The following is a 17920-nucleotide window of genomic DNA, read 5'->3' as shown; positions in this document are numbered from 1 at the left end:
GACATGTGCAGCACATGCTGGGTGGACAAAGTAAAACATGGCACTGGCACATGCTGGTGGAGCATTACATACAGTACATCATGCACAATTGGACAGACAAAACAAGAGATGGAAGGATAAGGAAATGGAACAGAAATCTGTGACTTTAAAGACGAGGGGCCCTATATTATTACCCCCAGTGCGAGGGCAAGCGTTGTCATTGCTAGTTTCTAGCATTCAAAATAAAATACAAATCTTTTAATTACCACAGGGTCGCTGAAACACGCCCTGATGTAGTGATCCAGTGGTAATTGAAAGAAAAAAATAGATTTTGAGTGGTAGAAACTAGCAATGACAACACTTGCCCTTGCATCAGGCATAAGATAGGGCCCCAAGTCAATCTAATGAAGCAGCCATCATGGAATATTGTGCGATTTCCATGGCAAGCCAATTTTAGTTTAAGTTTACTTTGACAATAAATTACTTTTAGGATGATGATGATAAAGAAAAGACAGAACACAAAATGTCTCTAGTCTACTCATTGGTTAATTTCACATTTAAAATGAAATGGCCTGCCCTGCATATGACATTCAACATCTGTGATAACTGCAGCCAGAAAGTATGCAATATCCTCTATAAGCTCAGCATTCATCCTTTAATATTGGCACAACCTGATTAATAAAGTTAAAGGAATAACGAACATGTTTAGTTTTGCACCCATTTTATTGGATCAGTGGTTAAAACTCATTCAGATCTCCAGGCCCAGTGTCCATGCCTATTTGGGATCTGTGTTTTGTGCAGTTTGATCAGGAAATAATTAAAAGATAAAACCAACATCTGAACCAGGTTCTACGGTCCACTTCTTGCAATCAAATTAAAAACATCATAACAAATTTTATAATGTACCATAGAAAAGATGAAGCTTTTGGAATAAGATGCAAGAAACTTTGAGAAGTGCATTAAAGTATAACTTCTAACAACTGCATTTTTAAAGGCGTCCATCCTTGTGATATGGACCTCATTCTAACTGACAACTCCAATGATTATTATATACAGTACTGTACTTTAGAGATTTTTTTTAATGCATCGGTTTTTTGGCATCCATTTTTTAAACATTGCAAAGCAGTGTAGCACAGCAGATATAAATAAGACAGCCTTGTCACTGTGGAAAAGTAATTTAAAAAGCTAGCTGATTAGCCATTAGCCCAATGACAATTCTATGGTTTTAATAAGATGTTAGTGACGGCATTTTGTTCATTGCTTTAATTTTAAAAAGGAAAAAAGTACCAAGTTCAAAGAAAAACTTTAAAAATCTGAAACTAATTAAGAAATTTGCTATACATTTTTTTATTTACATCTGAGCTGCCAAAAAGTATAAAAGTATCAATATTCACAAATGACTATACAATAATCCTTAATCAGTAGGTCCAAAAACTCCTGGTTTTATGCTTGCCCAAAATGTAAAGAAATATTCACCCAGTGTTTTAAAAATAGATATAGAACAAATATATAATACACTTAAGAAGATTTTGACCATATTATAAAAGACTTAGAATAGTGCAACTACCTAACATAATATTTATTTTTAAAAAGAGGCGTTTAAAAAAAGTCATAAATCTTTAAAATATCCTTTTTAAAAACGAGCAAATCTGTGCAGATTATTGCTGTGGAAATCATTTTAAAAAGAGTAAGGCACATTGGGCCCGGCGGACTGAGTCGAACACGTTTAAAAACAGGACTGAAGACGACGTAAGGTACTGTTGTCCCGGGGGTCACCGGAGGAGGGGGGGTACTGGTGTCCCGGGGGTCACCGGAGGAGGGGGGGGGGGGGGGGTAGGCCACACTGGGGTTTGCAGGTCAAAAACAAAAAGGGGTTGTGCAGGAGGACATGGCGAGAGACACAGGAGGTAAAACATGGTTGAGGTCAAAGGTCACACAGACGTGGTCACTCTGTCTGGTGCATTATTGACCTCGTTCTTGTTGGAGTCCAGGCCTTTGGCGGCGTTCATGTCGTTGCGGAGGTTCTCGGCTGCTTTCTTCATGGTCTTCAGCTCGCCGGGGTGAGGCGTGGCCCGCCGCATCAGCGTGCTCTGCAGGACGGTGACAAACCAAACCGCTGTTAAATGTTATCATGCTTAGTCTGGGGATAAACATGGGCTATCTCTTCATAATAACAGGGTACTTCCCACACATTTTCATAGAGACATTTTCAAAACTTTTCCAGGATCCATAATAGAATTTCCATGTAATGTGAGGCGGTGACTCTGACTCAATACCAGAGATTATTATGACATTGGGCAAATGGGACACACCCCTTTATACTGTATTGGATTTACAGCTACAGAAAAGAAATGTGCAGTTATCTTACACTAGCAATCGCTCGATTCCTAGGCTCTGCAGCTGTGTGTCGTATACACAGCGGCCTCGCCTGCTCTATGACATCATCACTGATGACATCATCACTGAACTTATAATAGCCTCAGCCAGGAAGGATGACATCACTGATGACATCACATCATTAGGTAATTAGGGCAATCACCTAATTAAAAAATCGGGCTCCTGTCAGGTCACCTGCACGGGTGCTCTTTACACCCCTCGAAGCCTGATCGTACGTAAAACAGCATAGCTGTGGCCAGCAGAGAAATGGAAACAGAGAGACTTTGCCCACATGCTCCCTTTTCTAATAGGAGGATAGAGGATAGACTAGTGGAAATTTCGTGAAAAAATGTCAGTATTAAGCAGAAGAAAAAATAAATCAGAGGAGGAACGTTTTTCTTCTTCTTTCATTTCAAGAATAAAATCGACATGTTGAGATTAAAGTCGAAATTCCGTGAATAAAGTTGAAACACTGTAATGAGAATAAAGACGAAATGTTGAGAATAAAGTCAAAATGTATGAACTATTCATGAACTAATGGTTCGTTCCTGACTCGTTCCTCAGAAACTACCCAGTTTCTGTGTTACAGTATTGTCAAGTGTTACCAAAACAAGTTAGGAGAGCACCGCCTTACAGGAAGCTGCCTGACGGTGTGTACATACGTAACATAGCTCAGTCTCTGACTCAGTCTGTGGTATATCCTTGGAATGTGATTGAACCTAAGTTTCTGAAGTGTTGCAACTGTATTGATGGCAATGTCATATGGCTTCAGTTTATCATACCCACCCATCCATATGACAGAGCGCATTGGGACCTTTGCAGTGACAATGCCTGTCTCAGACCGCCTGTCCTCCACACCTATCAATCATCTTGATCAATTACTTACTGTATCTTGTGATACAACATGCCTCTCTGTATTGCACGCTGCACGGCACGCAGGTGTAACCATCGGCCATTTCCGTTTGCAAGAATGCGGCCACCTCCAAGTTTCTCCTTCTGAACAGCCGCAATTTTCGGCGCAATCTTTTCAAAGTCCTCGGTTACTTTAACACGCTGTATTTACGCACTAAAACAGAGAGGATTTCCTACTAAATCCGATTCTGAAGCACAATTTCACTAATTCATCTGTGTGCAATACAGAGAGGCTATGTTGTATCACAAGAGAGGCTACAGAAAGACAACTGATCAAGTTGATTGATCCTGAGGTGTGGAGGACAGGCTGGCGCAGCAGCATCTGAGGCATTACCGCTGCAAAGGTTCCACTGCGCTCTGCATGCATGGGTACGATAAACTGAAGCCATACGGCATTGCCATGAATGGTTGCATAGATGATCTTTACGTTATTGATATGATACAGCAGCTTGCAGTTAAGAATACAGTTGCAACACTTCAGAAACTCATGTTCACATTCCAAGGATACCACTGACTGACACTGTCAGGCAGCTTCCTGTAAGGCGGTCGCTCTCCTAACTTGTTTTGATGGAGTTGACTTTTTTGACATTTCGACTTTATTCTCAACATTTCGTCTTTATTCTCGTTAACTTACAGTACTTCAGCTTTATTCACGAGATTTCGACTTTAATGTCAACATTTCGACTTTATTCTTGAAATGAAAGGGGAAAAAACAACTTGCTCATCTGATTTTTTCTTCTGTCTGGTGCTTAATACTGAAATTTCGACTTTTTTCTCGAAATGGGGGAAAAAAAATCCCATTCATCATGCGTGGCCCTAATACTATATATATATATATATATATATATATATATATATATATAATATAGTCGTATGGAACACGTAAAACAGCATAGCTGTGGCCAGATCAAATTCTGCTCACTCTCTCTCACACATACACACACAGGTAGTGTACACAGATACGGATACACACACACACACACACACACACACAAACACACACACACACTTCTCATTCTTATTATAGGATTATGTGGAAGCCTATCGACGATGGCAGATTACTCTGAACAATTTCAATTACACACAACAAAATTCCACCACTTTTCCTAAACTTTCAAGGATTTGACTAATTCCATCACTTTTCCAGGGCTGGAAAATGAGATTTTGAAATTCCATCACTTTTCCAGGTTTTCCATGACTGTGGAACCCCTGTAGTAGTTGCTGTGATGCTCCTGTTTATCCAAAGTGGTGACAAGCTGTGGGATTTCACAAATAACCGCTTTGTGGTCAATGTTTGCGTTTTTACACTTTTCCCTACCGCTGCATCATCATCCTCATCATCGTCATCATCCAGGAAGTGGATGGCACTGATCCTGTGCATGCCCTTGTTGTCCCAGGTGTCCTCCACCGTGTCGTTCACCAGGCTCTCCAGGGCGCCGCAGCGGGCCAGGTTATCTGATCCTGGGACAGTTTTGAAAGTTAAGTTAAGTCAGTGTTTCTTTGAAGCGTGCACACATAGAACCAGTCCAATGAAAAGAATGACAGAACACGAGCAGGAAAGATGACACATTGAAGTGGAGGTTTTGGCAGATTCAAATCAATATGGTCGCTATGGTTTCTTTTCTACAATCTGCCAACTGGAGAAATGAAGGCCGTCGCAGAACCTGGTGCTCATGAGGGAGAGCCTGAAACTGCCAGATCACAGTTTCAAATCCCAGCTTAGTCACAGGCTTACAGCAACACAATCTAACCCCGCCCCCACCCCCACCCTCCCTCCCTCCCTCCTCTGACCTCCACCAGGCTTACATCCGCATCTCCTCCACAAGCGAGCGATCGAGACAGAGAGAGGGAGGGAGAGAGAGAGAGGGAGGGAGGGAGAGAGACAGAGAGAGGGAGGCAGAGAGAGAGAGAGAGAGGGAGGGAGAGAGAGAGGGGGAGAGGGAGAGAGAGAGAGGGGGGGGAGAGAGAGAGAGAGGGAGAGAGAGGGGGGGGAGAGAGAGGGAGAGAGAGGGAGGGAGAGAGAGAGAGAGGGAGGGAGAGAGAGAGGGAGGGAGAGAGAGGGGGGAAGAGGGAGAGAGAGGGGGGGAGAGAGAGAGAGAGGGAGAGAGAGGGGGGGAGAGAGAGAGAGGGGGGGGAGAGAGAGAGAGAGAGGGAGAGAGGGGGAGAGAGAGGGGGGGAGAGAGAGAGAGAGGGGGGGGGAGAGAGAGTAGAGTGTGTCACGTAAACTAACCTGGAAATGTGGCTTTTCCTTCTGAGGTGAGATTGTAAAGTACAGTAGAAATACAGTACAGATTGTAAAGTACAGTAGAGATAGAGTACAGTACAGATTGTAAAGTACAGTGTGAAGGAGGAAGAATCACAAATACACCACAGAATCCAGCGTATTGTTGTGGAGAAAAGAAAAAGAAAAAATGACTGTTGTATCAGGCACAACGCTCAACTGAGAGTCTCTTTGCCTGGATGGCAGGCTTTTAATGGCAGCCGGCCAGCCGTAGCTAAGCCTCTTTAGCTGTCCAACCCACTGCGATTCTGAAAAACAGAACCAAGGAGGGCGTGAAGGGACAGACGGGGGAGGCCCAGATCGGTGTTAGGCGCCGGGACCCGTGCAGGGAGGGCAGGGTCAGAGGGCGCACACAGCGCGCTGTGCCTCCACAAGCAGACTCGCCCCAGCTTAACCACCAGCGACCGCTACATTTAGTGTTCATTAAAAAATGTTTATAAACTATGTAATCCATTACATATCTTTGTCACAGTTGTTTGATATTTGAGGGATCATTGCAACAAAAAATATATATTTATGTATGCATGTACAGTATATGCATATACAGTGTAATACTAGAAATATCGTGCGCTCATTTCGCCCGCTCAACTGCTCACTGAGCAATTGTGTGTCACCGTGTGGAACCACTGGCCAGCTTATTATAAGTGAAGTGAACCACTGGGCACCTTATTATAAGTTAAGTGAACCACTGGGCACCTTATTATAAGTTAAGTGAACCACTGGGCACCTTATTATAAGTGAAGTGAACCACTGGGCACCTTATTATAAGTTAAGTGAACCACTGGGCACCTTATTATAAGTTAAGTGAACCACTGGGCACCTTATTATAAGTTAAGTGAACCACTGGGCACCTTATTATAAGTTAAGTGAACCACTGGGCACCTTATCATGAGTTAAGTGAACCACTGGCCACCTTATCATGAGTTAAGTGAACCACTGGGCACCTTATTATAAGTGAAGTGAACCACTGGGCACCTTATTATAAGTTAAGTGAACCACTGGGCACCTTATTATAAGTTAAGTGAACCACTGGGCACCTTATTATAAGTTAAGTGAAGTACCTTATTCTAGTATCGGTCGGGCTGTAAATTAAACGTTGGCAGAATACGACGCAGGGACTGATGTACCGCTCAAATGTCACAGTGTTTGGGATGAAGTCCTTTCACTTGAGATGAAACCCTGTGGAGATCATAATCTATTTGATATCTATATGTACAGTATGTATTGTATACACACACTGTATAAGCACATAACCCAGTGTAAGCACCAGTGTTTCTTCATACACGTTACAGGGGGTTTATTTCAATCAACCAATATGGAGAGAAAAAAAATCGAAATACATTCACTGCTACTGATAATACCCGTCAGCCATGATGGGGACAGTTGTTGAAACATGGCAGGGCGGGACGTCCTTACCTTTGTTCTCAGGTTCACAGGGCTGCTGGGGCAGCAGCACGCAGGTGAGCAGGGCGGGACGTCCTTACCTTTGTTCTCAGCTTCACAGGGCTGCTGGGGCAGCAGCACGCAGGTGAGCACCTTCTCTCCCGAGTCGGGGTCCTGGTCCGTCTGGAAGGTGAGGAGGGGCTGGGACTGGTTCTCCGACAGCCACAGGGCCTTCAGGCGCAGTGTGGTCAGGGACATGGGTAAGTGGACGAGCCTGGACACACACACACAGACAACAGCCGTTTTCTAATGTGACCGCTTCATTCAAAGCACACACTGGAGGATTCCAACAAGAAACTACAATGTATCAGGAGGCGCTTATTTCTACTGTGTGTACGTACTAGGAAATAACAGCTATATCCCCTAGGCAATTACTGTCAGCACGGGATACATCAGCGATTCCCAACCTGTGGGCAGCGGGCCTCTGGTAGTCCGTGGAGGTATTGCACGTGGGCCGCCAAATAATTTGTAAAACATTAAAGGGAAACAGTCCTGGAGTTTCACAGTTAAACACCACTGAAGAATTCTCTTAAACAATTGAAGTGGATGGTGATCAACTTTCCCGATTTGTTTTATCCCATTTTTATCCCCCATTAGTGCTAATTTATATTTATCCTGGTTGCTGCTCCACCCTCTGCCGATCTGGGGAGAGCCGAAAACTGGCTCCATGCTTCCTCCGAGAGATGGGCAGTTAGCCAGCCGCTTCTTTTCACCTGACAGGGGAAGCTTCACCGGTAGGACATAGCACGTGGGAGGATCACGCTATTCCAACGAGTTCCCCTCCCTCCGAACAGGCACCCTTCATGACCAGAGGAGGCACCACATCAGCAACCAGGATATTGCATGTTTTGGTGAAGGGGTTCCTATATGAAGGAAACCCCCGGGAGGCACGGGGAGAACATGCAAACTCCACACAGAAAGGCCCTTTTGATGACCCCACCCGGGCGGTGGGCACTCGAGGACATGCGGACGGGCACGCATTCCTTCAGCGTTCACAGCGTCCCAGGTGGGAATCGAACCCAGGACCTTCGAGCTGTGAGGCGACAGCGCTTACCACTGCGCCACCGTACCCCCGATGGTGATCAACTTTCAAGCGTAAAAACAATAGGGGGAAAAAACATAAAATGCTTCCATACTGCTCACCTGGCATAATCCAAGTCTCCACAAGCCCTGAGATGCCAAGATGACTTGAAAGGACGTCATTTGCACCCTGTTTTTAGCTGAAATGTTCACTGTAGCAGACTATAGTTAACTCAATAATACCGCCTCATCTGGCGGAGTCAGGTTAGACTATAGTAGCTCCACCTCTTCTTGGAGCAATTTGGCTACGTAAAGATTTCATCTGACAAACGTAAAAGGCGTTGGGGACGGCAAAAGACGGCGAGGGGGGTGAGTAGATAATGACTACATTTTCATTTTTGGGTGAACGTATCCTTTGATGATTTGACTGATGAGAGAAAATATTTCTATTTGTTTATTGCTCCACAGCCACTGTGACCAAACAAACAGAGTGTGTTTTCCCCAACCTGTTTCCAGAGACGTCCAGCACGTGCAGCTCTGTGGCCTGCGACAGCTCGGCCGGGATCCTCGTCAGGCGGTTTTCTCGCACGCAAAACACGTTGAGACCGCTGCAGCCTCCGATCTGAGGAGCAGAAGAGACACGTTAAGACCACTGCAGCCTCCGATCTGAGGAGCAGAAGAGACACGTTAAGACCACTGCAGCCTCCGATCTGAGGAGCAGAAGAGACACACGTTAACACCACTGCAGCCTCCGATCTGAGGAGCAGAAGAGACACACGTTAAGACCACTGCAGCCTCCGATCTGAGGAGCAGAAGAGACACGTTAAGACCACTGCAGCCTCCGATCTGAGGAGCAGAAGAGACACACGTTAAGACCACTGCAGCCTCCGATCTGAGGAGCAGAAGAGACACACGTTAAGACCGCTGCAGCCTCCGATCTGAGGAGCAGAAGAGACACGTTAAGACCACTGCAGCCTCCGATCTGAGGAGCAGAAGACACACGTTGAGACCACTGCAGCCTCCGATCTGAGGAGCAGAAGAGACACACGTTAAGACCACTGCAGCCTCCGATCTGAGGAGCAGAAGAGACAACGTCATTACAACATCTCCATGAAGACAATAGAGTCCTGTGAGGCACATCTACATCCTGAGGGCAAATGAACCTTTCGATGACAATTATTACCGATAACAAATATCATATAAATGCCTATTTTCTGTAAAATACCAGGACAGAAGAAACCTAAATAAATCTGTTCTCAGCTTCCAGATACTTTGCCAGCATCGAATTGGTGTTGTCGATAGCAGACAAATTGAATGCCGATGGGCTGTGGGAGAGGGAACTAAAATTAGACACAATTAGGCCTAGTGGTCAGTCAAAGGAGAACCTCGATGGGCCAGCTAAAGTGCACACACTGTAATCTAATCCATGAATCTACTCAAGCACAGACCTGAGCAGGGTCAAGTGCTGTTGTATGTAGAGAGTCATCATGTTAAAGGGAGCTGGCTAAGCCTCAGCATTTGCACGGGTAAATGCGATAAGTTGTACTCGCACCTGGGAGATAGTCAAATTGTCAGCAAAGACAACTGACACACCAGCCAGAGTCAACCTCCAGACACAAAAGTAAACAAAGGAGACGATTCAGCCCTCAATTCATCAATACTACAACAAACCTCAAATCCATTAGTCCGGCCGAAGTAGTGCGAGATGATCTCTGCATCGTGTTAATGTGTAATGCAGCACACACGGTCAAAAGCCAGACAGGGCAATTAGTGTCGCGAGCTAATCAATGATCAATCCAATCCATAAAACGTAGACAGTGGCTACGTAGCATAGTGAACTACAAGCTCTACAGTGAGAGCAGACTTTTACTGTGACTGTTCGTAACGTCATGCAACGTCGGTGAGAACTAGTGACACCATCGATTCACTATCTAGGCCAAGTGTGTTGAACCGTTATTTTTCTCCCAACACTGGAGTCTTTGCTTTATTAAGACACACAAGGGCATCATTGTATAACCTGGAGAAAGCCCGTTCAGATGAAGCTTTTAAAGCAGGCGTGCGTTCACTTCAACGGACAAGAGGTCAGAGCAGAAGGCCACAGAGCAACACAATGGGGCCAATCAGCCCGAGCTGAACAAACCACACTCAAATGAGTGAGCAAGACAAGCACGGCCATTGTTCAGCCAACAACTGTCTCAAATGCGAATGAGGTTTAGGCAGTTTAACTGAGGGTTCAATATAAAGTTCATTATAACGTCATGATAACTTTCCATGTTTGTACGTGTCATGATTTTAAACAGCTATAAAAAGTAGATTTTTTGAATAAATGCTGACTTCGATAGATTTTCTTTAATGCAAATGATCACATGTACAGGTTTGGTGGCTCTTCAAAATAATTTACTTAGAGCACCAACATGTTTCAGTGATGTCAATCGTTACGTTATCAACTGTGCATTTATCCGTTGATCAGTGGGTGAAGGTGCATTCCATGATGAAAATATTAAAACTCAGATTTTTACTGTGGCCTTTATTTGAAAAAAATGTGGACTATTGTGTAAGTACTGTTTTGTTGAGAACACGCCATTATAAGAAAGGATATATTATATATATTATATATACATGTACTGTATTTATATATATATATATATATATGCTCAAATGTATTTGTAAATATATTTTATTCTTTCTATTCTCTGACCTTTTCCTCTCCCTCTTTTTGTCTAGCACTTTGTAACTACATTTTGAAAGGTGCTATATACATAAGGTGAGTCAGCTAAGCTGCTTCAGACACCTGTTGCTGCCTGTTAGGATGCTCCCCAGGCACCTCCGACTGGAAAAATCCATGTATGGCCACCTGGGAGGAGAGCCCAGGGCAGACCCAGTATACACTACATCTCCCAGCATGCCTGGGAGCTCCTTGGGATCCTCCAGGAGGAGCTGGATGTAGTTTCAGGGGAAAAGGACCTCTGGGCTGCTCTACTGGGTCTTCTCTGCAACTGTAACCCGGACCCCAAGTATGAAGATAGATGGGTGATATTGTGCTGTTTGCAACATCCATTCAATGTCCACTTACATTTCCAAAAGTGCCGACCTTCAGAAGTATTTGATAACATTTAAATAATGTTTGCTTACATGCCCGTTTTGCTTTTGACAAGGTAATAAGAAGATGGGTAATAGGAAACACATACCTCCTTAGGTAATAAGATGTTCTAATAGGAAACACATACCTCCTTGGGTAATAAGAAGATGTTCTAATAGGAAACACATACCTCCTTGGGTAATAAGAAGATGTTGTAATAGGAAACACATACCTCTTTAGGTAATAAGAAGATGTTGTAATAGGAAACACATACCTCCTTAGGTAATAAGATGTTCTAATAGGAAACACATACCTCCTTGGGTAATAAGAAGATGTTGTAATAGGAAACACATACCTCCTTGGGTAATAAGAAGATGTTGTAATAGGAAACACATACCTCTTTAGGTAATAAGAAGATGTTGTAATAGGAAACACATACCTCCTTAGGTAATAAGAAGATGTTGTAATAGGAAACACATACCTCCTTAGGTAATAAGAAGATGTTGTAATAGGAAACACATACCTCCTTAGGTAATAAGAAGATGTTGTAATAGGAAACACATACCTCCTTAGGTAATAAGAAGATGTTGTAATAGGAAACACATACCTCCTTAGGTAATAAGAAGATGTTGTAATAGGAAACACATACCTCCTTAGGTAATAAGAAGATGTTGTAATATGAAACACATACCTCCTTAGGTAATAAGATGTTCTAATAGGAAACACATACCTCCTTGGGTAATAAGAAGATGTTCTAATAGGAAACACATACCTCCTTAGGTAATAAGAAGATGTTGTAATAGGAAACACATACCTCCTTAGGTAATAAGAAGATGTTGTAATAGGAAACACATACCTCTTTAGGTAATAAGAAGATGTTGTAATAGGAAACACATACCTCCTTAGGTAATAAGAAGATGTTGTAATAGGAAACACATACCTCCTTAGGTAATAAGAAGATGTTGTAATAGGAAACACATACCTCCTTAGGTAATAAGAAGATGTTGTAATAGGAAACACATACCTCCTTAGGTAATAAGAAGATGTTGTAATAGGAAACACATACCTCCTTAGGTAATAAGAAGATGTTGTAATAGGAAACACATACCTCCTTAGGTAATAAGAAGATGTTGTAATAGGAAACACATACCTCCTTAGGTAATAAGAAGATGTTGTAATAGGAAACACATACCTCTTTAGGTAATAAGAAGATGTTGTAATAGGAAACACATACCTCCTTAGGTAATAAGAAGATGTTGTAATAGGAAACACATACCTCCTTAGGTAATAAGAAGATGTTGTAATAGGAAACACATACCTCCTTAGGTAATAAGAAGATGTTGTAATAGGAAACACATACCTCCTTAGGTAATAAGAAGATGTTGTAATAGGAAACACATACCTCCTTAGGTAATAAGAAGATGTTGTAATAGGAAACACATACCTCCTTAGGTAATAAGAAGATGTTGTAATAGGAAACACATACCTCCTTAGGTAATAAGAAGATGTTGTAATAGGAAACACATACCTCCTTAGGTAATAAGAAGATGTTGTAATAGGAAACACATACCTCCTTAGGTAATGATGTTAGCTGATTTCTGTCACAGTTGAAGTTGGAAAGCCGTTTTAATTTCCCAACACTTCTAGGCAAACTCTGAAACAACAAATATAAAAATATCAAAAATATCAAAAACAATTCATCAAAAAGAACATGAAGTGGGTAAGGGGCCTTGTCGCTTAACGCTATCCCATGGTGTTTAAGGCCTCGCACGCCCCCCCCGCCCGCCCTGGAGCTCGACCGCTGTGCGAGCTTCACCTGCTCTTATGACATCACCGATGATGTCATAACTTTGCATCACTGACGACATCACAATTGCTCGTATGACATCACTGATGATGTCACAGGCCTCGCCCCGACCCGCAGCTCGACCGCTGTGCGGGCTCACTTGCTCTCATGACATCACTGATGATGTCTTGTAGGGAGGGGTGGAGTAGAAGAGGTTAAAGTCATTCTTCTCAAGAATACTATGATTGTGTTGTTTTCTTCATAGCCTATTTACATGTTGAATAACTTGATGATATGGTGGGATAATGACCGTGTGCAAAGTAGTGCAAAAGCGTGTGAACTAAGCGTTCCACTATTGTTTTACTCAAAAATAATGTCACATGTTTGGCAGGTCTGTATGTGCCCCATTTTACCATGAAGCACCTGCCCCTCTAAAGGTCTCTGCACGGCCCTGAACAGCAGAGAGATATCATCAACCAAGCACAAGTTTCCAAACTTTTTTGAAGGGTCTATATATAGCTGCAGTTTATTTTGGGAACTATTTGAGGTGAGCAGCCATGTGCTGCTGCTGTGCTGCTGTGCTGCTCTGCAGGGCTTTTCAGCTGCAGCCCTGTCTCTCCCATCAGCACCACTTTCCCTACAAACACAAGTCAGGCTCCCAGGCTGGCAGAAAGACATATTCCCGCAGGGAAAGTAGTCCCTGTAACTCGAAACGGAATGTTATTTTTCTATCCTATTTCCCGTTAGCTTTACCAATCAACACAGAAGTGCCACATGCTCTTTGTGTCCATGTCCTACAGATCCATTTCCACCAAAACAACCCAAATGTCTGTCTATGTACTGTAATGTCTTATGCTGAGTAAATATTCATGTGCTACAACAATTGCTGTACCGAAAGCAAATTCTGCCGACTTTGTTGTGCAGTCCTTAATAAATGAATCTGAATCTGAATCTGAATTGTGATTGTGGAAACCGTATTCCAGCAAGTGTAGGTTGTTTTTAGCCATGTTATCTCCACGTCTACCTGCATCCTCCAAGTCAGAGACAATACTATAAAGATGCACCCTGTTCCTTCAGCAGAGTAGAACATCTACGTCCCGAGTAACTGTGGTGTGCAGAAGGTACCGCATATAGACTGTATTATTATTATACATGATCCAATAAGCATTAAAAACCAACAGTGTTTAGTGTGTCCAATGTGTTTGTTGCCGTTTGTGTGCTAATGTTTCATTACAGCAGAAACAGCCAGAGGGTCGTCTTCACTGTCAGCACAGGTACATCAGTGAAGCAGCTTCGTACGAGACACAGTCAAACAAACTTAAGTTACATCTATGACAATTTGATAGCATTTGGCTGATCGGAGTTTCAATATTGCCAAATGGTTTTAAATATGTTCCTTGTATTGTGCCCTGACTAACAGCTGATTTTGGGCCATTTCTGACTGCATGTACATAATATAACATGCAGATATTTTAGTAATACTAATTATTCTACAAAGTTGTCAAGTTGAAATATATGTACTGCTCTCTAGTGCACACAGGCACTTAGGGGCGGCTGTAGCTCAGGAGGTAGAGCGGGTCGTCCACTAATTGCTTTGGATAAAAGAGGTCGGTGGTTCGATTCCCGGCTCCTCCAGTCTGCATGTCGAAGTGTCCTTGGGCAAGATACTGAACCCTAAATTGCTCCCGTTGGTGTGCCAGCACCCTGCGTGGTAACCTGCCGCCATCGGTGTGTGAATGGGTGAATGTAACTACTGACTGTAAACTGACTGTAAAGCGCTTTGGATAAAAGCGCTATATAAATGCAGGCCATTTACCATTTACAGGCCTATTCTTCCATTCTAGTTTCCATGGGGCACTTGGCTGAGGTGTTTCAACCAAGTGTGAAGTTACTAATCGCAGAGCATTATTATTGCATGTATATTTTCAGCAGATCTGAGATGAGCAGTGGATGGATATTGTTTGGCCGACATCCTGACTGTATTTTGGGGATTCTAAAAACGGCAAACATTTGTCGATGTTGTGTTGCTGGGAATGGATTGAGCAAAAACACGCACTGAAAAGGCGTTTTGGTTGCCATTTCCACAGATTGAACAGTAAAGCAGTATCCAACACACCTGTAGCTGGTTCTCTGTGAGCACCAGCTCAGTGAGACTTTCACAGTTTCCAATGCTCTCTGGAAGGTGAGTGAGCCTATTTTGATCAGCTTTCAATATCGATAGCCGTCCTAGTTTTCCTGCAGAAAGAAGAAAAAAACACATACATTATAATGCTCATAGAGTAGTAGAGTAGAGTAGTAGAGTAGAGTAGTAGAGTAGTAGTACATAGAGTACTTTGATTTTAATCACAATATATTTGACATGATGGGACCTGACATCTGATTAGCAGGCTGGTGCAACAAGACCAACAGGTTTCAATGCCGTTACTGATTATTTGGCAGAAATAATCAAATCTGTTATCTTGTAAAAGTGATCCTTTCATATTTTAGTTTCGTTTTTCGTTTTCCTTCAGATACTTGTCACATAGGGGGAAAGGTTCTATGTTTGTCCTTGAAGTGAGCTAAAAACGGTAAGACAAAAGCACATGGCTAACCGCATACATGTAATAGACATGCAGCAACTGTAGGAATATTTTCAGAATTATTATTTAAGATTAAAATATGAAAGTATACATAAGAATAGCCTCATATTTGTCAGGCTTGATCTATATTATAATGATTTGAAATCCTAGGTAGAACCAACAATCTGATCCCCGCAATTCTCGTGAATGTTGGACATTAGCACAGAGGACATGTCGTCCGTCGGTAAGCAGCTAGCAGGAGGAACGCTGTGCTTACCGATGCTTTCAGGGAGAGCATCAATGAGGTTCTGGGAGACCAGCAGGTCTGTGAGCGACAGCAGACCTCCGAGATCCTCTGGAAGATGCTCCAGTTTGTTTTCTGACACGTCCAGACACAGCAGGCTCTTCATGCTGCCCATCTCCTAGGAAGCAACAGCAAGAGTGTGGTGCTCAACCACCACCAACCAGGAACGCTAACAACTAGGGATGCACCATATATCAGCAATCATATCGGCATCGGCTGATGTTAGCCATTTTTTAATACATCGTCGGTTATGGTCTGATCAGCAAAATAACAGCGATGTTAATATTGGTTATCAGTATGGACCAAAATGTTCATATTGAGAGTAAACAATGTGGTACATCTAAGATTTATGGGCTTTTCCAAATGTTTTGGAAATAAAGAAAGATATTACTTTTTGTAATTCACAGTGTTTACATGTGTTTTTCCAGCATATACAACATTTGATTATCATACAAACTTGTTATTACCCCATCTTGGCTCTCTCGTGAGGGAGAAATCCACAAACGCTACGGATTAGCCTCCTGAAAATCTGCGCAAGATCGGCGCGGCCTGGGGTCCTCCAGGCTAGAGCGAGGTGCTCGACGCAGGTAAATGACGTGCAGCGCACAGGCCCTCTTGAGGCGTCCTTGAGGCATCCCTTCAGCCTCTGGATTGCCTTTGACATGAGGGGGGTCTGGTGAGACGAAGGAGGAGCACGGCCGGGAGAAACCCACAGAGCCTAGATCCTCCATGCACCGAAGGGCCAATACTGCGGCGTAGCACTAGCTCTATTGCAGCGGATTGGGTTCACGTTTACCCCTCCCGCGGGCAACGTTGCAGATAGAGTAGTAAGGCTGATCCGTAGCGGCTTCTGGGACGTGAGTCGGGGTCTTAATTGGCCTCGGCTGGGTCTACTGGGCGAGGGTGTATGATGTTGACAGACCCGAAACACCTTACGACCCCAGATAACATCACTGATGACACGTCCTAGCGCATGCGGCAGTAGTGTATTTGAGAATGAATTATACAGATCGACATCTGTAAATATTGGTTATCAGCCATAATAGCGATGTTAATATCACCTACCGACGTAGCTGCCAAAATGTTCATATAGGTGCATCCCTAGTAACAACATAACATCATCATGCCTACAATCATTTGGTAGCATGTATGTACAAAGTTGGACGGTAGTAATCAAGTGTCTCAGAGTCAAATCAATCAACTAGCCAACCACTGTAAGAGTAAAGCAAAGTTACCCCAGCAGGTGATGGCAGGACTTCCCAGCATGGGGCATGTCTGGCCCTGACACTGTTTTTAGCTGGGGGGCGTTTGCACCTCCCGACATGCTGCAGTCTTTAAACCAATCACTGCAGCACACATACACCATGACTACTTCTGTGTACACTTCTTATAATTTGGTCACATGACGCCTATAAGTAACGGGAGACGCTCGTTAACTACGAGTCCCATTAGTATTAGTTATTATATTATTTATTATTATTATTATTATTATTATTATTATTATTATTATTATTATTACTATGAACACAAAGACGACACAGTGTTAAATCATAGAAAAGCATTTCAAGATGAGCTTACTGCAGGTATTTCAGCCAACTGGTTTCCATCCAGCCACAAGTCCTTTAAGCTGACAAGACAGCCTATTGTCTCTGGCTATGTGGGAGGAAGACATGGAAGAATTGAAAGAGTGAGCCAGGGAGATATAGAAGAGAAAGAAATAAGACGTATCAATATGTGACTTGGGCCTGGTGTCGGTGTGATTATTAGCATCAGTGCTAATTTTGAGATGTGAAAAGGATGTACGGTTTTGTCGTGACATTGGGATATAACGTACTTTTGAGTCGTTTTTTTTTGGAGCAGTTCTATGGAATAAATCCCGCATCAAAGTCTGGTGATACTTGGAAAAATCAAACGGCTGTACAAACAATACTCAAAAACCTTCTGCTTGATCACAATATAAAGTGAATGTTCTTTTACTTTCCTTTGTATTGTTTATAAGTATTATTTTAGAACTGTGTATCAAAATTGATAGCTGTATACAATATACAATACAATTTTACAATACAATTACAGTTTACAATTTCTAATGATATCCAATCACATTGGTAACTAGGTTCCATGTACACACAACTGTTAAAGAACTTAAAAAATAACACACAGACACACACACACACACACACAC

The 17920-nt window shown here is 42.9% G+C and overlaps 1 protein-coding gene across 1 annotated transcript in view; it reads right to left on the bottom strand.

The window, feature by feature from the left end:
• Positions 1-689: 689 nt before the first annotated feature.
• The window catches only part of lrrc1 (leucine rich repeat containing 1), a 37615-nt gene continuing 20384 nt past the window's right edge, over positions 690-17920 (bottom strand). The window contains exons 7-14 of the mRNA XM_083658331.1: positions 17317-17391; positions 15712-15856; positions 14993-15111; positions 12661-12744; positions 8518-8633; positions 7033-7205; positions 4586-4728; positions 690-2069 (exon numbers count right to left, since the gene is read on the bottom strand). Coding sequence (XP_083514457.1) covers positions 1911-2069; positions 4586-4728; positions 7033-7205; positions 8518-8633; positions 12661-12744; positions 14993-15111; positions 15712-15856; positions 17317-17391 — 1014 coding nt within the window. The 3' untranslated portion in view covers positions 690-1910. The remainder of the gene's footprint in view (positions 2070-4585; positions 4729-7032; positions 7206-8517; positions 8634-12660; positions 12745-14992; positions 15112-15711; positions 15857-17316; positions 17392-17920) is intronic.

The sequence above is a fragment of the Poromitra crassiceps genome (genome assembly GCF_964638095.1).
Source record: "Poromitra crassiceps genome assembly, chromosome: 22".
Lineage (NCBI taxonomy): Eukaryota > Metazoa > Chordata > Actinopteri > Beryciformes > Melamphaidae > Poromitra > Poromitra crassiceps.
Note: the sequence above shows the minus strand (reverse complement) of the source record. Positions and strands in the feature narration are given on the sequence as shown.